Source organism: Poecilia reticulata, chromosome 8 (assembly GCF_904066995.2).
Source record: "Poecilia reticulata chromosome 8, P_reticulata-male-v2, whole genome shotgun sequence".
Classification (NCBI taxonomy): Eukaryota; Metazoa; Chordata; class Actinopteri; order Cyprinodontiformes; family Poeciliidae; genus Poecilia; species Poecilia reticulata.
Genome location: NC_088837.1, coordinates 7,721,528 through 7,744,067, shown reverse-complemented (window position 1 = coordinate 7,744,067; position 22,540 = coordinate 7,721,528). Strand labels below are relative to the sequence as shown.

At 38.0% G+C, this 22,540-nt stretch overlaps 3 protein-coding genes across 3 annotated transcripts; all 3 read left to right on the top strand.

The window, feature by feature from the left end:
- The first annotated feature begins 1,395 nt into the window (after positions 1-1,395).
- LOC103468489 (3-mercaptopyruvate sulfurtransferase-like) lies at positions 1,396-3,571 on the top strand. Its single transcript, XM_008415605.3, has 2 exons — positions 1,396-2,024; positions 2,773-3,571. The coding sequence occupies exons 1-2, from the start codon at positions 1,433-1,435 to the stop codon at positions 3,063-3,065; spliced, it is 885 nt and encodes a 294-aa protein (XP_008413827.1). The 5' UTR covers positions 1,396-1,432; the 3' UTR covers positions 3,066-3,571.
- Positions 3,572-5,106: 1,535 nt separating this feature from the next.
- On the top strand, positions 5,107-8,023 carry LOC103468488 (3-mercaptopyruvate sulfurtransferase-like). Its single transcript, XM_008415604.3, has 2 exons — positions 5,107-5,833; positions 6,431-8,023. The coding sequence occupies exons 1-2, from the start codon at positions 5,248-5,250 to the stop codon at positions 6,727-6,729; spliced, it is 885 nt and encodes a 294-aa protein (XP_008413826.1). The 5' UTR covers positions 5,107-5,247; the 3' UTR covers positions 6,730-8,023.
- Positions 8,024-8,618: 595 nt separating this feature from the next.
- On the top strand, positions 8,619-15,324 carry LOC103468487 (SUMO-conjugating enzyme UBC9-like). The gene is made up of 7 exons (XM_008415603.3): positions 8,619-8,946; positions 9,223-9,307; positions 9,428-9,511; positions 11,222-11,294; positions 12,515-12,624; positions 13,810-13,889; positions 14,199-15,324. The coding sequence occupies exons 2-7, from the start codon at positions 9,242-9,244 to the stop codon at positions 14,260-14,262; spliced, it is 477 nt and encodes a 158-aa protein (XP_008413825.1). The 5' UTR covers positions 8,619-8,946; positions 9,223-9,241; the 3' UTR covers positions 14,263-15,324.
- Positions 15,325-22,540: the final 7,216 nt, after the last annotated feature.

Here is a 22,540-nt window from a genome sequence, read left to right as displayed (position 1 = left end):
ATGTTTGTTGATTTAAAAAATAAATCATTAGTGAAAGAGGATCTTGTCACACGGTCCTTACCTGATGTGCCGGTTTTCCTAAACGTTAAACTTGTTCAACTGGATTGCAGTTAAGAATTTTTTTTTCCCTTCAAGTTAATGAGTTCAAGCACAAAAGCCAAAGTGTAAAAATGGATTAAAAAAAAGGAATTGGAACCAATTTTATTGAGCGAAATTATGTTCACAAACAAGGAATTTGACTGGCTTCACACGTTCACAGCATGCAGACATTGCAAAGAAAACAAAGGAACAGCATGTACAGCCATTAAAAAATGCAGGTAGTGCAACTTTGCATATTTTGTTCACAGCAGAGCGGCTGACTGCTTAGAACATAAATTGCTCGTGTTTATCAGAGTGACAACCTCATGAAGAAACTGACTCTGTGGTGACTGAGTTTGCCAACTGTTTCATTTTTCAATGTAATTTGAGTAAAACCATTTCACAACAACCTGCTCCCCATATTACCAAGTGGAAAAATATAAACAGTATTGTACAAAGCACTCAGCCTTGTGTCATCCCATAATTAACTCTTTGGGGAGCGTTATCGATCACATAAATAAATGAAAATCTCTGCGATAAATATGATCCAAACCACCCTATTGATGTTCCCTTAATTCCTACAAGTTCAAGGATTAATAAAAACATATTGTGATCCACTCAATTCCAGCACTACCCTTAAATCCATCATCTGACCATTTCCAAAAGGTCTTACATTATGGAGGATTAGGTCACATTAGCTGGGACTTGAGCAAAAGGAGCAGGTTTCTAAGGTGAAAGCTTAAATAAATAAACCTTAAAAATATGAATCCATAATTTCAAATTAATAGATAATGGTCTTGTTTTGAGTTTTTGTGATGTGTGCTTGTGCTTCAGCTGTCCTTTCGTTTTGATTAGGTCAGTAATTTTATCAGTCAGGAATAAGGACTAAGATCATATTTTTCAAATGTTAGTATATTTGAAAGTGATCTTAGTTTATTTTTAGTTGGAAATTCAACTCCACGTTTCCTTGAATATGTGGTTTGAGTCTTTTAACATAAGAAAAGCTGAATAAATACGTCTCTTGGCAAGTGATACAAAAAATGAAAAGAAATTAACACAAAAAGTCAAACAGAACAAAGTGCAGAACCAACGGATACATTTGTGTATTTTGGCTACAGTTCACAGACAGTTGTCTTTGCAGCTGTATGGAGTACCATTTTTAACAAATGCTTATTGATGCTGACAGCTGACAGCCATAATAATAGTTTATTGTCATATGGCAACCCAAAAAACGATATGACTAAAACGATTTAACTGTCTTCAAAAAAATGTTTATAATAAGCGGATGGGCTTGTTTGGTAAAGAATAGGGCGGGACACGAGTTATCTCTGCAGCCTATTTTGACCTCTCCAACATGGCGGCGGATCCCACTCCTGCTGTGGTCTCCGCTCAGTGGCTAGCAGATGCCATCCAAAACAAACTCGTTGGTCCAAAACTCCGTATTCTGGACGGGTCCTGGTACTTGCCAAAAACCAAGCGAGTCGCCAAAGAGGAGTTTAATCAGAAACACATACCGGGAGCGTCGTTTTTCGACATAGATGAATGCTGCGATAAGAGCTCCCCGTACGACCACATGCTACCGACCTCCAGCGACTTCTCCCTGTATGTCAGTGACCTCGGCATCGGGAACGACACCCACGTCGTCGTCTACGACACCAGCGACTTCGGCTCGTACACCGCACCCCGTCTGTGGTGGACGTTTCGGGTGTTTGGGCACAACACGGTGTCGGTGTTGGACGGAGGCTTCAAGAACTGGGTGGCTGACGGTCACCCGGTGGCCTCCGACTACACCAAGCCGGAGAAGAGAGACTTCCAGGCGGGCCTGAACCAGTCCTGGGTGAAGAGCTATGAAGATGTGCTGGAGAACATCAAGACCAAGCAGGTCCAGGTGGTGGACTCAAGGTCTGGTGGCAGGTTCCGGGGTACCGAACCAGAACCCAGAGAAGGTTAGCAAAACAACAAAACTTTCCATAAACGCCAGTTTATGGAAAGTTTTTAACAAACTGGCTGCTCGTTAAAGATTACAGGACACAGGTCAAGCTTAAGGTCATTTAAAGCTCACAAAGCTAAACTCTTTTACATTTTTACAAAATGTACCTCTTTTACAAAAGGAGATGATACAGATAATGTAAATATTTTACATGTCACAAAAGCCATAAATGTAAATTACTTACGTGGAAAACCAAGAAGAAGGATAAACTTTAGCAGACATTTGACTGCTCTAAATATCAGTGTGAGCTGGATTTAGGGCACCACAATATGGAACATGCATGCACATTATACATTAACTTTTGTTAATGTTGCCATGACCCAAGACTTGAGTTAAATAAACATATATGTTTGTGTTCATTGCAAACATAAACCCCAGATCGTGATAACGTATCCATTTACTGGAACAAAAGCTTCTAAATTATTAAAATCCCAACAATATGGTTTTATTCAAAACAATAAACCTGTCTTGCATATTTATGTTAAAGTCTAATATTTAATGTAGTCCCAGCAGATCTTTGGGATATTGTAAATACTACAATAACGATAAATTTGCGATGCAGCCCAGGCCGGAATGGTATTACAGGGTTTTTTAATTGTATTTTTAAAAGCGATAATGCCTACATTTTTGCATTTGATGCCTTTTTGTGAATAACACCATTTACCGGGGGAACGTTTTCCCACTTCTCTGTCTTCCCTGCTCAGATATCCTCCCTGGGCATTTCCCTGAAACCATAAACATCCCCTTCACGTCTTTCCTGGATTCCTATGGAAAGCACCACAGCCCTGAGAATCTGATCAGGCTCTTCCAGGAGGCCGGGGTGGACCTGGAGAAGCCGCTCTGGGCCTCCTGCGGTTCTGGAGTCACAGCTTGTCACGTGATTCTGGCTGCCCACCGGCTTGGCTACTCTGGGGTTGGTCTATACGACGGGTCCTGGGGAGAATTTTTCAAAAGGGCTCCTCCAGAGCTCATCGTCTCAGAGGGAAAGAAGGACTGATAGCCAGGTGCAATCGAGAACAGGTCACTCTTTGAGGATGGGAGCAACGTTTTGCTGTGGAGAAGCTTAAAATACTCGCCTTGTATTGGGAGGTTTGTCCTGGGATGAGCATATGAAAGGCTTTGATGAATCATGACTAACTTCACTTAAAGAGAGACGCAGATTTTAAGAGTTGTAGAAGAAATCATTTCAGAGAATCTCACACTTTGCTATGCAAATATTCTAGTTTTTATTTTGTGATTTAATATAAAATTAAAGAAAATGATTCATATTACATGTTAAATAATGTGTTTCAACATGTATCACTGCTCAATAATGTGAAAACTGAACTGCCAAAGTGCCTTAAATCTGCATGCATCTTATGGTGCTACAGTCTGTTGTTATACTACTGTTAATGTAATGATTCAATGAGAAATTATGCAAACTGGTAAATGTCAAGTGTTCTGTCGCAGAACTCAATGCATTTTAATTGTAGATCATAGCATTAAAGGAATTGTCACATTTTATTGTTTGTGATTTTCTTCAAATAACTGCCTGTAGTACATTTTTAAAAAGGTTTAAGCTGCTCACTTTTGTAGTTGAACGTGACTGCACAGTGAAAATGATACATTAAGCGTCCGACCAATTAAAACACAGACAAATGTGAGCAAAGAGGCGGCTGATTATGGCTTTATGCCATCTGTACAAATCCCACGGCATCATATGAATGTTTTTATTTATTGTCCAATAAAATGAGGCTCTTTCCATTCATATGATCCGTTTTGTTTAGAACTTTTTTTAATTCAAATCCCATTTCCTATCGCATGATGCTCCTCTAAGGAGCTGCATATTAATTCTTCCCAGATATAATTCTTTGTACCTCAACGAATGAGCTAAGAGAAACATGTTTATCTTACATTTATTAGATTCCTCCGGCAGCGTCTTAAAACTCAAACTGTCTTTGCAGTGATGTCATTGGTAGCAGAATGTTCCACATTTTAAGCCCGTTTTAAAAAGCAAAATCCAACATTGTATTTTTTTTTCTACCTCAAAAGATTTGGATATTAATTTGCTGTATTTAAGGACTCAACAGAGTCAGAATTGATGTGTGAATTTTGATTAATGTGTGATTAAAATTGATGATCACACATTCATATTACTGCTGACCTTCGTCTGACTTTATAGCAATATATTCTGTTGTGAGCACGTTAGAATCACAACCTTCAATCTAATTGGGATTTATGTGATAGCAAATAGTTTATCTGTGTGTAATTTAATCTCTTTATAAATATAGCTTTTCACTGAAGTCCTGAAAAGTTTCGAACATGGGGAACAGCTATAAAGTTAGTTTTTATGGAAGAGTGACCAGAAGAAAAGCAACAGGAAGTACAGTATTTGGTTTAGCACATGCTGTGCAGGGGAAATGTGGAAATAGATGCTCTGGACAGATGATACTAAAATGTTTTTGTTTGTATTTGCTATCTGTGGCAGGAACCAGACATTGCATCCAGACTTCAGCAAAATGGTGGTTGTGCTGCAGGGATGTCATTATGGCTTGATAAATAATACTTTTTTTATGCTAATAACAAATTTTGACCAATATCCAATTAATCTTGGGGAAAAAAAAATCTGTATGTACAGAGCAATCAACACCCAAAAATAGTAAACTGTCTTTGTTTTAGAAAGCCTATGTCATTTTGAACAAAACCTTTTTTATTGATTGGTTCAGTGTTATTTAGGAATCTGATAGGTTTAAAGATAAGACGACCTTGGTTCGTTTTATTAAAATGTTGATTGTTTTGTTTATTAGATGTAGACCAGCTTTGTTGGCCAAGACTGAGCACAAACAAGGAATTTGACCGGTTTTTTAAGCGCTCACAATCTAAAAGTATAAAGAGGAGTGGAAATAAAACTATTGTATATAAATATTTTTATTTTTAATTCAAAAAAAGATTTTTGTGGCTTTAGGGGGTTTAATTTGCCAATTTTGACAGACATGGCCAATCGTTTGGACATCCTTGTTGTAGGGGGCGCTGGTGATTTTCTTTGGTCAGAAATGCACCAGACAGTAATAAATGATAACTGATTTCCAGAGCGTGACAGATAACCCATATTGACGTCTGAGATAACAGACGTGTACCGTTACTTTTGCCAACTTAATGCCACTTAGCTAACATTGAAATATTTTATTCAGCCTCCTATCATGGTCGCTCAGATTGGTGCTGTGGTCTCCGCTCAGTGGCTGGCTAACGCTGCCAAAACTAAACTCGTCGGCCCAAAACTTCGTGTTCTGGATGGAACTTACGTGCCGAGACGCAATCGGAACCACAGACACGGGTTCAGTCAGAAACACATACCAGGAGCGTCGTTTTTCGACTTAAACGAATGTTGCGACAAGAGCTCAAAGTATGACGATATGCTGCCGACCGCCAGCGACTTCTCCCGGTATGTGGGAGACCTCGGCATCGGTAACGACACCCACGTCGTCGTCTACGACACCAGCAGCTTCGGTTCGTTAAGCGCCCCCAGAGTGTGGTGGATGTTCCGGGTGTTCGGGCACAGCTCGGTGTCTGTGTTGGACGGAGGCTTCAAAAACTGGGTGGCTGATAGTCACCCGGTGGCCTCCGACTACACTAAACCGGAGAAGACAGACTTCCAGGCGAGCCTGAACCAGTCCTGGGTGAAGAGCTATGAAGATGTGCTGGAGAACATCAAGACCAAGCAGGTCCAGGTGGTGGACGCCAGGTCTGGTGGCCGGTTCCGGGGTACTGAACCAGAAGCCAAAGAAGGTGAGGAGTGTATTTCTCACACTTTAGAGTTGGATGGAGGTTTGTCTTTCAGCAGGAAAATGACCATAAACATAAAGCCAGCGCTAAAATGGAAAGGTTTCACTCCATGCACATGCTACAATGGTCTAGAAGTCCAGAAATAAACACAAAACCTGAAAACTTAAAGAAATGCTCTGTATTAAATTCAATTAAACTTCAACTACATTACAACACAGTTCAAAAATGCAACTTCTTAGATGGGTAAAGTTATAAAACTACAACACTTTGTTTTGCTCTACCACATAAAATTAAAATTTTCGCCTGAAACATTATGCAAAAGATGTGAATAATTTCATGTCTCCCCTTTTTAGTTAAGCTGAAAGATGACCTGCAGTATTTTTGAATATGATCTTGAAAAAGTTTGTTGCAGGGCACCTGTTCCATACCTGCATAAATACCTCCATAATATCAGAAATAACCCCTAGTGGTAGTACATCCATATAGGCAGATAAAGACAAACGTTTTAAGTAAGAATAAAATCTATGCATGAAAACAACACTATCACTGAAAAACATAATAAATAAAAAACCCCACCCCCCTCCTGCCTTCTTTTTTCAGACGTCCTCCCGGGGCATTTCCCAGGGGCGATCAACGTCCCCTTCACATCTTTCCTGAATTCCTCTGGAAAATATCACAGCACCGAGGAGCTGGCCAAAGTCTTCCAGCAGGCCGGGGTGGACCTGGAGAAGCCGCTCTGGGCTTCCTGCAGTTTGGGAATCACAGCATGTCACGTGATCCTGGCTGCTCACCGGCTTGGCTTCTCTGGGGTTGGTCTTTATGACGGATCCTGGATAGAGTTTTTCAAAAGGGCTCCTCCAGAGCTCTTTGTCTCAGAGGGGGAGGGAAAGAAGGTCTGATCTGGTTGGACACTTTCAGTGGAAACTGTTAAAGGTTCCAATCTACAGTTCATTTTCTAATCTAATATAGAACTACATGAACGGTAGAATGATGACTGAATGAATGTTTAATGAATGTGAATGAATCACTGAGTTCCTCAAGACTACAGTTGAAACAAGATATTTGTATGCGCTGCATAGAGGCATGCGTATCTTTTTTTTTTTCTCAGTCTGACACAAAATCAGACTAAACTTTGCCTGTTTTATGTCAGTCATGATTACCTAAATTAATTTTTTTCAGATTATTCAAAAAGTGTGCACACACATTTGCTTTGTATTTAGTGGAATTGCCTTTTAAATTATGATTTAGTGTGAAATGTGTTGCTTGTTTCAGAATAACACACACCTTTTGCTCTCTGCTCAGAAATTTTCTGTGATACTGATATGAGGGCAACGTGATAGTCCACGGCAAAATATTAACTTTGTTGTACGCAGCCTACTTTGGAACCGGTCGTTTTAAATTAGAAAAACTCTCTTTTTTTTCTTGTCTAATTTTTAACTTCCTAACTAATTCTTTAAAATATGACTTTTCATCATTTTTTCTGCTCAGCGAAGTGGACTAATCTATCCTGCAACGTGATTCTCCCACTTCCATACTTCGGCTTTACCAAATGGTATAAAGATACGCCACTCTGTTGTTTTTTTGTTGTTGTTGTTGTTTTTACATTTAAAGAAAGTATTAATCTGGCAAGACTAAATAATTTGGGTAATTCCGGCTGACTTTAAACAGGAAAGTTGTAAAAAGTTCTCGTCCTATACGGTGTATGTAAACATCTGGTTTCAACATTGAAACTGAAAAGTACATGCAGGTATTTCTATGAGGAACGTCGAACAAAATAACGCAGGCTTTCCCATCCATCGGTGTTTAAAGTCTTAATTCACAACTGATGCTGCTGTGTCAAGAGCCACTCAGTGCCTTAAACTTCTACAATTTACCTCACCATTAAGTATTTCTTCTTTTAGTTTTCTAACAATTATAATGCTTCTCTCAAAGTAATGTGAAATAATGTGTGAAATTGTTCTCTGTAGCCACCATTGATGTGGTGCTGTGTTCTGCTGGAATGAATGCAAGCAGATCAGAATAAGTAGGAATCATGGTGGACTGAAGAAAACCAGCAAATAAGCTTGATGACATTCATATAAGCTGATTTTTAAGCACTCTGCTGCAGAATGTTTTTGTAGCTCAAAGCCATTAAAGTATAACTCTATTTTTTATGTAATGTATTGTTAATAAGAATAAATTTTTATAAATGTATTTAAATCTCATTTTTTTAAAAAGTTATTTATTTATTTATTTATTTATTCAGAAACTGTTCAGGAAGCTGATCCCACAGCATAATTCAAAATATCACCAGGGAAACTTCTCTGTTCCCATTCCCAGGTCTTTGTTATGTTTAAAACCTAATTGAAACCCACATTCACACCACATAATGTTCCTCGGGGGAGCTGCAAATTCTTTCTTTCCAGAAATACTTCCTTGTACGTCTATTGATACAGGAAGTAACACAAGTGGCTAAAATATTTCTTAGATTCATCTGGTAAGGGTGTTATGGTTATAGATCTTTAAAATATTTTACTTTTTAAGGACAACAGAAATGTAGACTTTATTGACCACAGCTGCTTGTTACAAGTGAATTTTTTCAGTTATAAACTTTTAATCTTTTCAAAAGACATATGAATAGTTTTGCTTTTTTTTCTTTTTACTAAAAATAAGTCTTGGGAGGATTGTAGAAATTTTATTTGTCATATTGTAAATTCTATATTTTATATGAGTGCAAAAGAAAAAAAAAGAACTACAAAAAAGATGGCGGACCATGCGTCCTAATCACTGCCTGAAGGTCCTTACGAAATAAACAAATTGGGGTCCTTTCTTGCTGAAGGCTAGCTGTTAAAACGGGTTTTAGCGCTACATTGTTTTAACTATTCTTAAAAAGTAGCCCATAATTTTGTCACTAGGTGTTATATAAGCTAACAGAGTTTTCTTATTAGAAAAGAAGTTTTATTCGGCTCGGCTTTTTGTGCTCTAAGTTGCGCCGTTGGTGCGATTTTAGGCGTTGAATTGTTTATCTTTCCGTTTCTGTTATTACGGAGCTAACGTTAGCATCATTTCAGCAAACAAACTGCTCCTACCACCAGCTTAAGATCTTCTGTTACATTCCCTCATAAAACAAATAAGACGTAAGTTTATTGAAATGATGTGATAAAGTAAAAACACTGCTGTATGTTGTGTGCCGCTAGCGGACATTGTAGTTTCGGTTCTGTGACGAGTAAGGAAAATGGTAGCTCGTTTATGTTTATTTCTACTGTCTTGTTAACAAATTTTAGTTCTTACAATTCAAAATTAAGCGAGTTTGTGTCGCTACCTGTAGAGATTCACCATAAACAGGCATTTAATGGGTGAATAACTTTTTTATGGATGTGAACAGTGATGTTGTGTTTTGATTCTACCACCAGGTGGCGTTGATGAGCAATCATGTCTGGCATTGCTCTCAGCAGGCTGTCCCAGGAGCGCAAAGCCTGGAGGAAAGACCACCCATTTGTAAGCAGCAGCGTGAACAATACGCTTTTATCCTAAAATACCGCCTCTACATGACAATGTCTGCTAATAAAAAAAAAAAAAGAAATCACATTTTAGGTTTTGTTTTCTCTAAACCAACAGGGTTTTGTTGCTGTGCCCACTAAGAATCCAGATGGAACCATGAATCTCATGAACTGGGAGTGTGCCATCCCTGGAAAGAAAGGGGTATGGTGATATTTAAGACAAAGTTTTCCCACATTTATTTCCGTCAGTTCTTTACATGCTCTGTCTGGCAAAGTGTTCAAACTGCAAAAACACAAAATCCTACCAAGCAATTTTGGCCTAGTTTCTAGTGCAGATATCTTCGTTCACTTGAAATAAGTCAGTAAAAACTTACAAAGAACTTATCAGCAAGATATAGGGTCTTGTTTTGAATCAATAGTTCCTTAATATTGATGAAAAAAATACTAGTTCCATTGGCAAATTATTTCACTTTTAGCTATTCATTTCTCCCATCTTTTAAGTGAAATAATCTGCCAGTGGAACAAGTACTTCTTCATCAATATTAAGACATTATTGGCTTAAAACAAGCTCATATTTCTTGCTGAAAAGCATCGTCTTATTTCAAGTGTACTAAGATATTTGCACTGGCAAACAGACCAAAATTATCTGGTAAGATTTTGTGTTTTTGCAGTGCAGACCACTGTTGCTGCCACACATTTTTGTTGGGATTTCATGTGATGGATCAACACTAAGTGGCACATTATTGTGCACTGGGATGTCAAGTATGCATGCTTTCATTTATTTATTTTTTCAAGTAAGAATGTGAAAAACATGACATGCATTTCTGTTGACAGGACAAATAGTGGCACTCCTCAAATCTGGCCTTGTATGGAAGAGAGATAGATTTTCTGTTTGCATTTTGCCACCAGTTAAATAAGCATATAAGACTAAAGTTAGACTTTTAGCCTCCAAGCTTATCACTTCACATCATCATGAACATGCTATCCCACAAAATTTGTGTGGGTCTATCATTAAAACCCCATCAGGTTTGTAACTGTAATGACAAAATGTAGAATAGCTCTAAAATTGACCTATTATACGAAATTCACATTGTGCAAGTTTTTGTACTTCAATTTGGGTTTCTACTCTTCCTAAAAACAACAAAATGCTTAAAAAAACAAAACTAGAAACACTCAGCTGTTTTTTGGCAATAAGTTAATGTTTTTTGGCGTCTGGAAAACAAGCCTTTTAAAAAATTTTCCGATTGCAACATCACAAATCACCGGACACTACTCCCTCACCTAGCAACCCCAGCTGAGCTCCAGGACATTTGGTCAGTAGGTTTAACCGCTGTATGATTTGTACAACGGCTGCTGGAAATGACAAGTGCTGTGGGCTAAACATCCAGAAACCACTTGGTGCATTCTTGTTGGTTTTGCAGGAGGTTCCACTTCTGCTTTTCAGAGATGCACGGTTGTAAAACGACACACATATTTCAAGCCATTTTCACATGCGAGTGTCAGTGTTGAGTTGTGGGGCATGACCAGCAGCAGCTTATCTGAATTTAAAGTGACAAGACACCCTAAACCAGGACCTCAAAATAGGCAGAACTTACCAGACTAAAATCTAATTATCTAAGGATGATTTTGTGCAACAAAAAAAAAAAGAATGTAATGAATCTGTTTTGTATGGACCATAGGCCTACCCTAATCTGTTCAAGTTTAGTAGGTCACCTTTTAAATATTTAGCAAACACACATTCTTTCACATTTGTGTCCAAAATTGGAAATCTTCAACTTCTTCCCACTCAGTTTTGCATTTTAAAAGCCGATGCTTCTTCCAGCTTTGGACATGAAGTGAGATTCAGAGTTAAAAAGCCGCAACATTCGATGAATTACTCAGAAACTCTTTTGCTTCCCCTTTCATCCCGTAGACCTTGTGGGAGGGAGGACTCTACAAGCTCCGAATGCTGTTCAAAGACGACTACCCGTCCTCTCCACCCAAATGTGAGTCGCTCTCTTCTAGCATCTCCGTGCATAGATAATGTCACGCTAAAGAGCACAAACAGCCAGCTATTTAAAAAGGAAGCAGGAAGAGCTCAGGAAATAATAGTGCCGGCCACAAAAACCTGTGTATAAAGTTTAACTGTTGCGCTACCTGGTGCAAACCACGCAGGTTGACTGAACCACATGGTTTGAGATGTTGTCCCTACAGCAAAGAGTTTGATTAATGAGAATCTAGAAAATATTTTTATTAAGGGATCAGTTTCCAGAGTTGCATTGTAGTTGTCCTATAACACGTTGCGTGCATATGAAATGCATTTTTTTTTTTTAAATGTTGCATCCGTGCAGAAGGTCTCAGAGTTTGGAGGTCGTGAGAAATATGAAGCTCATTTTAATAGAGATAATGTTGGAGGATGAATGGTTTATTTAGAAGAAGTGCAGCTCTCTGCTGAAGAATTCAGACCTCTGAAACTTTTCCAGATTTTTCACAAACTTCCACGAATTTTAATGGGATTTTTAATCGGATTTTCACCTGGAAGGAAGCTGAGATGTGCTTCGCAATCAACTGCTAATTTGTGTTGGTGTATCTCATAAAGGCCAGATAAAACCCATTGTAACGTGAAAAGTTTGTAAAGTTTAAGGTTTTCTGCAAGGCTTGGTGCTCAAGTTGACTCAGATCTACTCTTGTTTTAGAGACATTGTGTGAATCACTTATTGGTGGCTGGGTAATGCTGTAATACTACATCGATTTTGTGAGCTTCTTTTAGGACTTTAGTATTTTGAACTCATTTTCAGGCCTATCACAATAATCAATAAGTCAATTAATTGCATGATGAAGTAAAACAAACTCAATAATTTCCATCTTTCTACCAAAAACTGGATGATAAAAGTCTTCAGTTTGATGCTTCAGTCTCAGGTAAACCTTTTTTTTGAAGAACAATTTTGCTTTCAAAGTCTTCAAAATTCGTTTTATTTGTTGTTTAGTTTATTTTGAATATTTAAAATGTCTTCCAGTTCCTGTGTCAAATGTTCATTGGATTTAAAGTTTAAGAATGTGCTCTTGCATTATTATTTTTTGCTATTACCATCATATTACTTAAAAATGGTCTCAAAGCAACAATGTTATTGTTTATCGCAATAACTTCTGGAACAATTTATCGTCCAGCAAAATTTATCGTGACAGGCCGACTCGTATTTTTTAAAACTTGTTGCTGTTTCTCTAGGCAAGTTCGAGCCGCCGATATTCCACCCCAACGTCTACCCATCAGGCACCGTGTGTCTGTCCATCCTAGAGGAGGACAAAGACTGGCGGCCGGCCATCACCATCAAGCAGGTTTGGATTGCTGCGACTTCCTTCAGTTGACTAAATGTTTTTATTCTTAGCATTTCTTACCTCCTGGTAATTACTTTTTTTTTTGTATTTAAAGATTTTATTAATCGAATTAACAATTTGGTGTCTTTGGAAAAAAAGAAAAGATTTAGTTGTGTTTGCGGTTTTGATTTAGCCTCAGCTTACAGTACGACGCGCCTGCTTCACCACGGCGCCGTCTGATCCACTACCAACTGAGTGAACAAATCCAAATAAACATCTTTAACAACTAATGAGATTTATTTTACACATTTCACTTTGTGCAGAAAGCAAATGTGTTCCTGTATGAGGATTAAACGATTCAAATCTGCTCTGCGTCGTGTCAGAATGCTTAAATAAAGACGGCCCCACTTGATGCTTTTTGATACCGTTTGCTAACGTCGAGCTAAAACGAGGAGCAGTGCAGAGACGATGCAACTCGGTCCGACTTCTGTCCTAGAAAACTCGTTCAACTTTCCACCCTAAAAACGCTGCATGTTGCATTATCTATCCGCTCGTAGAAAAAGTCTGTTGAGTATTTCTGGCACGGTGTGTTGCATCAGTCTGGCTGCTACGGCAACAAGGTGCAAATAAGGTTGAATTAAGTGGAAAAAGCAACAGCCTATTGCATAACGGAGCTGCTTCTCTGCTTTTTCTTCTGACAACCAGCTACTCTAGTTGCCTTTGTGCCAAAGTAAAAAGCTACTTAGATTTTTTTTTTTTTTAATTTATGCAGCCTTTAATTAGAACATGTATTTTGGAGAAAGTGTGTGTGTGGTTGCACAAGTAGTTTATTTCAAGCTGGGAAGTTCCTTTGTGACAGTGATGACTAGATGAACAAACTACAAGTAATTAACTAAAAACAATAATAATTTTAAGAGGTTAGATTGAAAATAATCTACAACTTGCTTCAAATCACATATTATATTCAGTTAACGGGCAAATGTGACAGTAAGCTAAGAGGAAGGCTAAACTAAAGCAACTAGGATCAAGTAAGGATGGAAATCCCCTGAGTTTAAAATCACACTAACGTTGTTTTTACTGCTTCCTGCCGTCAATGTGTGTGATCATGTCATAAATTTCTTTAAAAAAGTAAAAAAAATAAAAAAAAAGAGTAGAGTTGTTTTGGGTTTTTTTAGATGTATTGAGTGCAGAACATTTTCTGTTTAGATCCTGCTGGGCATTCAGGAGCTGCTGAACGAGCCCAACATTCAGGACCCGGCACAAGCAGAGGCCTACACGATTTACTGGTGAGTGTGTGAGTCGGCCCGCTTCAGGACCACCACCACTGGAAACGTACTCTTTAGGAGAGTGGAAGTCAGTCATTTTGGTTTCCTATATTTGAACATTTCTTCTTAAAGATGTGGATTATTTGTAAAACATGCACCCAAAAAATGGGTGCAAAATTTATCCATGCCTCCTCAACTCTATACCCTCAGGAAAATAACGGACAGCAAAGAAAATTGGGAGGAAAATCTGCATTAATCTCAATTATGCATGTTTTTTTTGTTTTTTTTTTAAAATATCGCTCAAGTCTAATTTGCGTTTTTGTGTTTCAGTCAGAACAGGATGGACTATGAGAAACGGGTCAGGGCACAAGCCAGGAAGTTTGCTCCCACATAGAGGGGAGGATGAGCCGGAGGCGACAGGAAGCACCTGAAGGACCACTCCAATAAGAATCTGTTTAAAGTATTATTACACTGTCCCACAGGTGAAATGCAAACCATCTTTTCTTTTTCTTTTTTTTTTCCTTTGTCCCTACAAAAACACAAATGATTGTACATGTAATAAATATTTTTGCATTTTAAATGCATTAGCGTTGGCGTAAGTGCTCAGCTCACTCATTTCGTCAAGCTGTACAAATAAGAACCCATTTCTAAATCCTCTGAAATCCTCAGCTGGTTTTGTTTTGCAGTAAAGGAGGACGTTTCATACGGTGTACCTTCATCCCAACCATCAGTGCTCAGACGTTAGTGTGCTTATGTGTCCATTAGTGTGCCTACAGCTGGAGATAAGGCTAGAAATTATACACACCGGTCAGGTTGGAGTCAAAAGAAAAAGACAATCCTGATGCTTGTTATGAAATCGGCAGAGAAGGAAGTATGTCAGTATATCTTGGCTCAGGAAAGAGAAAAAGCAGAGAGAGTCGAGTCTTTTCTCCACACACTCCTCTGTTTTTCCAGTTCAAGACACTTGGTGTATAGATTCTCATTGTGAATCCAGCTGAAAGTGATGAAATCATTCGTTATCGGTGTGTCGTCCCCTTCCAAGATACTGTAGCTTCATGTAGATAAGCTCCATTGTGTGGAGGGAAATAAAACAAAAACAAATCAAAAAGCAAAGCGGTGACTGTTAGTCGTTGGCCACTTTCATTCGGTCATTTCTAAGCCAACAATGCTTCCATGTCTATGAAAAAACAAGTCCGAACCGGCTCCGAAGGATCCCCGTCGGAACGGCCTCTCTCTGCAGCAAAGACGGACTGAAGAAAGTGCACTTGTGAATAAACCAAGGCCTGACTTTCTCTTTTCTGTGGGCCTCTAAATATGAGTGCATGTACATAATATAAATAAACTGTGGAAGTAATGTTTTATATTATTTTAGCCAGTTGATAAACATTGTATGTGGTTATTGTAAGAAAAGGAAATAAATGATCTAAAAATTGTCAAATAAAGCAAAATGAAAGAATCGGTGGATGTCTTTTTGGGATGTTTTATATATAGTGAATGGAGATCTTTTGGACTTTTTTTTTTTGACCTATAGAACCTTGCTAAAACATTTTGTAATGCAACAACTGCTAAATTTAATTAATCTTAAATGGATTTATATCATAAACTAACAGTGTTGTGCAAACAGTGGGTGGGAAACACAATTTTCAGCAAAACATTTTACCCATTTTCTCAGAATAACTGCATTTAATTTATTCTCATAACAGAATGACACCCAATCCTCCAGTAAAATATTTTTATAGCTAATTTTATTGTCATTAAGATAGAAACTGCTGTTTTTACATAATTTTCCAAAGTTCTCCATAGAAAAAAAATTCATTCTCTTTGCAAAAGTTTTTTTAATCTTAAGATCTACAAACAGAAATAAAACTGCAATTCCTTAAAAGTTGCAACAAATTTCCTAGCGTACAAACTCAGGATTTCAGATTTTTGAAACGTGTTGCTCTACCTCATAAAATCCTGTTTAGTTTCTAACTTGAAAATCTGAAAATGTTCAAGTGTTCTTTTGCAATGTGTTAAGTTTCTATAGCATGCTGTAATTTTTAAAGGTTTGTGGCTTTGGCGTTAAATATAAAGTTGCTTTCCTGTAATTCTGTTAAGATGAGCATTTTTAACCTCTTGTTTTCATGTTCTCTAAATATTAAGCGCTGTTGGGGCAGGGGGTTTGTTTTTGGCCTGAAACTTGATGTAATGTTTGCTGGGTGTCTTGTGTGATACTCTAAAGAAATATAACCTGTTGCTCTGTGTTGTTACACCTCTCCGGTGGTTTTATCATCTCTTTATGACCTCAGTTGACCAAAAGAACATGAAACCAAGGTGAGAAACTTTTTCTCCTCAGTTGCTATGCAGTGTTTATTTATTTCCTCCTTGTGTGGTGCGACTTTTATTAGAGAAAATAAACCTGTCCACGATATAGTTGAGAAAATTTCTTTAATCAGACTATTGAGATAAGCATTCAAAATAAAATACAGCAATTTAGAAACAGACACTTATGTTTTTAATAAACATACACGTGTTTTTTGTTTTTTTTTGTAAACAAACATAATTCCTGGAGAAAATGTTCACACTTTTAAAACATTTTTTTTTAGGAAATTTGTTTTTAGGTTGCTCAACAGCTTGGAGAACATGCTGTCATACTTTTTTCATTTTTTTTGTGTCAACCGCAGGCTGGGTTTTTAAAGTTCCATCGTTAAATTATCACCAGATCGTCAATTTTTGGTTTAGTTCCGGTAAGAAGCTAATAATCAGATTATTGTCTTTGTGGGGAAGGCTTGTTATTAAAAGAAACAATCATCCTGTTTGTTGAAGGGTTTTTTTTTCTCCCTTTTAGATTCTTGCAGTAATTAATCCCATAAAGTCTAGATATAAATCCTGGACTGGAGCTGCATTTATTGCTTGTTTTGGATGATAAAAAGCAGTCACTGCACAAAGTATATGGATGAAAACCCAAACATTGGTTGTGTAACCATGTATATGGCACTGAGTGCCTCACCTTGTTAGAACTTACTGCAAATGCCAACACTTAACCAAATATTTACGCACATGTTCAGAGCCGACCCAAGGCATAAGCTAACTAAGCTGCTTCTTAGGGCTCCAAAACCATCAGGGAGGATCCTGTAAATGCCTGAATAATGGATCTAACTTTATTTATAGAGAATGAGAATACCGTAAATTGAAATATTTTAAAATATTTAAAATTGTTTAAAATTTAAAATCAAAAGGAATTGGTAGGTTTATTTTGTAAAACTCCAAAAATAATCTTGGTTGTTGTGTTACCATAGTTACATTATAAGTTGAATATTTTCTTTGTGTTTCAGCTCGGTTTGTTCATCTCCTCAAATAATAACCAATTGGGCAAAAGGCTCCATACAACGTTGGACCAGCCCTGTTTATATTGTCCCACATTAATTCAGAGATAAATTACTGTTTCTCTTATTCTTCTCTTTAAAATTGAGATGGTAACTCCATCTAATCCTGATACTAATATGGCAGTATGCTTAAAATAATTATCCACTCTCTCATGCCTATCAAATTATTTGAAATACCGCTTTAATATTTCTAAATATAATCCCTTTTCGCCATCCAAATGTTACACTGCTCATTCTGTACAACAAAGCTATATTTTTAGTTTCATCAGACCATTCAGTTAAATGGCTTTAAATGTATGACTGTCTGTAACAAACCCACATAATGTATTAGCAGTAGTTTCAATTGTTTTGAGCTGAATTACTAAACGAAGTAAAGGTTGCTGTTTATCATCTATAATCCAGCGAAAGAGAGAGAAAGGCATTATTTACCAGAAACTAAAAAAGCTGCCAACGGAAATGGAAAAAAAAGAGGGAATCACAAAATGAGGTCCGGCTTCCCACCTCAACACCACACCACACACAGAGTCCATGTGATTCACGCCTTGAGTTACTTTGGATGTGCAATCATCTGTGTTGCTTTGCATTCAGAGCTTGTAACTTTGCTCTGTGTGTGCGTGTGTGTGTGTGTGTGTGTTTGTTTGTAATACCTTGTGGGGACCATTTTCCTGACACATACTACATTGTGGGGACCAGCTGCTCCTTGTGGGTACAAAAGCCATTGATGCCCACAAGGGAACAAGCTATTCTTGGCTCAGGGGTTAGACTTAGGAATAAGGTGTGAATTGAGTTTTGGCTAGGGTTAGAAATAGGGTAAGGTTTAGGCTGTAGAAATGAATGGAAGTCAATGGAAAGTCCCCACAAAGACAGCCACGCAAAAATGTGTGTGTGTGTGTGTGTGTGTGTGTGTACTTGTTTATATGGCTGTTGAGGACCTTTCATGTCATTTTCTGGATTGACCATCCTTAAAGGGACTAAAGCCAAGTCCTGTTGCATTGTCATTTTTAGGGTTAGTTTCGGTTCAGGGCTAAGATGTGAAATATATTTAAATTCCGATTGTAAAGATAACAGTTAGGGATGGATAGTTTAGTGTCAGGGTTGGTACAAATGAAAGGAGTTCAATATAATGTGCAAACTTGTGTGTTAAGCCAAACAGCACCAACCTGTGAGATTAGAGAAGCAGCTATCTGAACCATTATTTGTACAACATGCACAATTTTGCAAAGAAATAAGTGAAGAGCTTTTTTATAGTGTTGAAGTTGTTATTTTATACTGAAAGGTTGAAATAAGAAGATAATCTGTTCATGTTTAGTGACAATTACTCAATGAAGCCTATTTAAACTGGAGAGCTGGAAGACAAAAGATTATGGTAGTATGTATAGCAGGGTGATGAAGTCATAAGGGGAACAGATGGACTGTGCCAGACTTTAGAAAGTAGTGGTAGCCCAGGGCCACTGTTTTTGGGGGCTGGCAAAAGAATTTTTGTTTTTAATGAATGAGTGCTTTGCTAGCATTGCACTTTATATAAAACTCATTAGCCCAAATCATGTGAGTTGTATTAATTTAGGATTTTTTATGAACATAAACAATATTCAGATATTTGTGGATATTTTTGGGAGAAAAACATTGAGTTATAGGCTAGAGCAGGGGTCCCCAAACTTTTTCCTGTGAGGACCACATAACTTTTCCCTTATCTGGTGGGGGGCTGGAGTCAGTTTGTAACAGAAAAAGTGTGATGATTGCACGAGTGCCTAAATGTAAAAATGTATTGTTTTCCAGAAAGCACAATCAAATAACCCTCTCTGGGTTCTCTGCAGAAAAAAAATCCAGGAAATAACACTATTATGAAATAAATGCCATATTTTCCAGACTATAAGTCAGACCGGACTGTAAGCCGCAACCCCAAAGTTAAAAAACACAAAAAAAACAGTAAACATACACATATAAGCTGCACCGAGCTGTAAGCCGCAGTTACCTCTGCCATTCTAGGTTTTCCACAATGATGCAGCAGCAGAGGGGGGCGGACACCCAAAATTTGAGTCATAACAGGCCAATTGAATATCACATTCATTACGGTTGAAAAAGAAAAGTTGTCAAGTTTAGATTTTACTGGACTGATTACGGTAGTTTCCGAACGGTAACTGTAACAGTAAAAGTGCTGATCCTTCATCAGCACTTTTATTGCCATTTCAATGGCAGCTTGCATCCATTATTGTTGCACTACTGTCATCTCCTGGATCCTAATATCTATGCCTCAAATTCTCATAATGATCCCAGTATTATTTAAAAAATGAAAAATCTTCTTTTTCTCTTCAATGCTAGTTAACTGATCAACAACATTCTCAAATTTCACTTCCCTATTAAAACCTAATTCCGTTTTCTATAGTTTTAATGGGCGCTTTCTTTCTTTTATTTCCAATTTCTTATTTCCAATTTTGACTTTCAATGATTCACTTCCTGCTAAAGAGCTCCCTGGTGGTTGAAAAAAAAAAATCCACATATAAGGCACATGGTTCAAGGCTTAGGAAAAAGTAGCGGCTTATAGTCTGGAAAATATGGTATATGAAAAAAATCTAAATGCTCTCTGGTATTGTTCAGGGGGCCGGACCAAATGTGGAGGCGGTTTGGGGACCACTGGGCTAGAGGATGAATTAAATCTGCAGTGCATCAGTTTACCTACTAATGTACTGTAATTTGCATTACTAAAATAATTTTTCTGTAGTGGATTGGACACCAGCTCCAGCTCAGGGGCCCATGTCCTTGTAAATTTGACCCTACTGACAGAAGAAACTTAACTTTCCAAAAGAAATTAAGAATAAAAAAATCACTAACAACTTGTCTTTAGATTATATATATATATATATATATATATATATATATATATATATATGACTGTTAGTCATATATGTGTTCATATCACATTCAGGACCCGGCACAAGCATATCATTTACTACTGTAAATTATATGAAAAATAACCTCTGTGTTATGGTTTGTGTCAACACTAGCACTACTCAACACTAAAGCATTTTTTTACATTTTGATATGGAACGGAAATAACCTGTAAAACACTTCAATTTTTCCTTAAGTGATTGAGAAGAACTCCTTAATAATATGTTAAAAAAGAAAATTGGCATCATGGAGTTCATCCTGCAATGAAAAATAAATATAGACTTTTTTCTTCACTTTTTTTTACTTCTTTGGCATTTTGTTGAACTCTGAACCTTTGTTAAATTTTTCCAGCAACTCACGATTGACTAAAATAGGTCAAATTGATCACAGATGTTCCAACTCTAACTCAGCCTACTGAGAGGAACATTTATTGCTCAGTGTGTGATTTGTAGAAGCAGCCAGATGGAGGTGGTTTCGACTGAAACCACTGAAACTGATCCATTCTTTTGCAGAAAGATAAAGAGGGTTGAGGGAACTGTTTGAAGTTACTTTCGCCGTCTTGCACAAACTGCCAAAATCAGCTCCAGCTGAGGCACTCTCTCTGTATTAAACGTCTCAGGAGCGCTTTCTCAGCACTATCACACTGTAAATTTTGAAAGAAAAAAATTTTAAGCTTTTATGGGAGTACATTAAATTAGTTGAATGAGGAAAAATTTAATACAAATTTTGTTTTAACAGAACCACGTTTTTGCCATCCCTACAAATTCCTTTACATTTGGCATACAACTATGTAGACATGTTGGTGGTAGTGCAATGCTTTGGGGTTGCTTTGGAGTTTCAGGATGTGGTCAGCTTGCGCTAAATGATGGAATCACAAATTCTGCTCAGAATAAGAAAATCCTCAAAGTGAATGTCCAACCTAAGGCTCAAACTCACATTGGTTATGCAGCAGAAAATTGATTTGAAGCACACCAGCAAGTCAGCTTCTGAATGACTTAAAAACTAAAACAAAACTAAATTAAAGTTTTGGAATTAACACCTAAATCTATATTACTGGTTACTGTCTTTATGTGTCTCTGGAGGATCAGGTCTGAATCCATCACTAGAGGTCTGGTCTGTATCTGTAATAAATGAAGCTGTGTGATGACTTGTGGTTGTTCCTCTTGCAGTCCAAAAATATGTTTTTCAGTTTTCCTTCTATTCAGCTGGTGAATGTTATGGCACTTCCATTTTTGATTTGAAGTTATCCAGGTCTTGACAATGGATGGATAGGCATTATTGTGTAGGGGAAGCTGGTGTTTATCCATCACAGGAATACACAGAGACAAACAGAAAGTACAACAATTTTGGAATATGGGAGGAAGCCAGAGTACCCAGACAGACCCCCTGCATTTAAACTCCATGACCTTCTGGCTGCAGGATAGCAACAGTGCTACTCCACCTGTGGATTCTGCTTTTTCTGCAGTTACTGTTTCCCGTATGCTCTCTCCTTCATTTCGTGTTTCTACCAATACCTTCTAGTTTGCGTGCAAAACCAGTTGCTTTTGCTTTTGCTTCTCTTAAGTCAAGACCCAGTAGGCGTCAAGTGTCACAACGGCCTCTTTTAATACGCAACCATCCTTCTACATCACAGGATATTGAGCTTAGTCACCTCAGGTCCTGCTTACAGGAATTCAACATATTTTATAGCTTACTTCTCTATTTGATGAGTCATTGAATGATGCATGATAAACGGAACATGTTTAGCACTCGTTTCTCATCACAGCTTGAACTAATGTGAGAGGCCACGTGCCAAAAGGGTAAATTACAGTTATTTGGGAGTCAAATCACGTTGTTATACAGACCTACTGTATAGTGCTTGTATTATGAGCGCACCATCTCTTGTTATTGTTCTCACCTCTTCCCCACAGTGCACCCACCGGACCCCTTCCTTCCTCCCCCACACATCACTATTGTCCTCTCAGCGGCTTTCCGCTTTAGGCACAGCGGACTCTGACCTTTGGGCGAGTGCTGCACGCTCTTCTTCTTCCTCCTCTCTCACCTCCTCCCTTTTGCGCCATCTCCCCGCTTTGGCACCCCTAGCTGATGCCGACAGCTAAGTAGCGCCAGCCTCCGGCTCTGCGTACCCACTCAGTCAGACAACCCGAGAGGCTGCTGACAGCCGAGATCAGATGGGTGAATGTTGCAACACTTTCTGCATTGTGTACATGAAGGCCTTGTGGTTTGGACTGTCTATGCAGTAAGGTATAGGGAGGAGTGTTTCACAATGGCCTTTCTCTGAACCTTTAGCCAGAGAGGAGCACTGCAATCTTATCTAAGTGTTTCTGGGTCACAGTCACGTCACTTTCATCTTGACATTTTGTTGCCGATGTGATAGTATCATGCCACACCATGTTGTCATCAAACTTTTTCTGTTGTTCT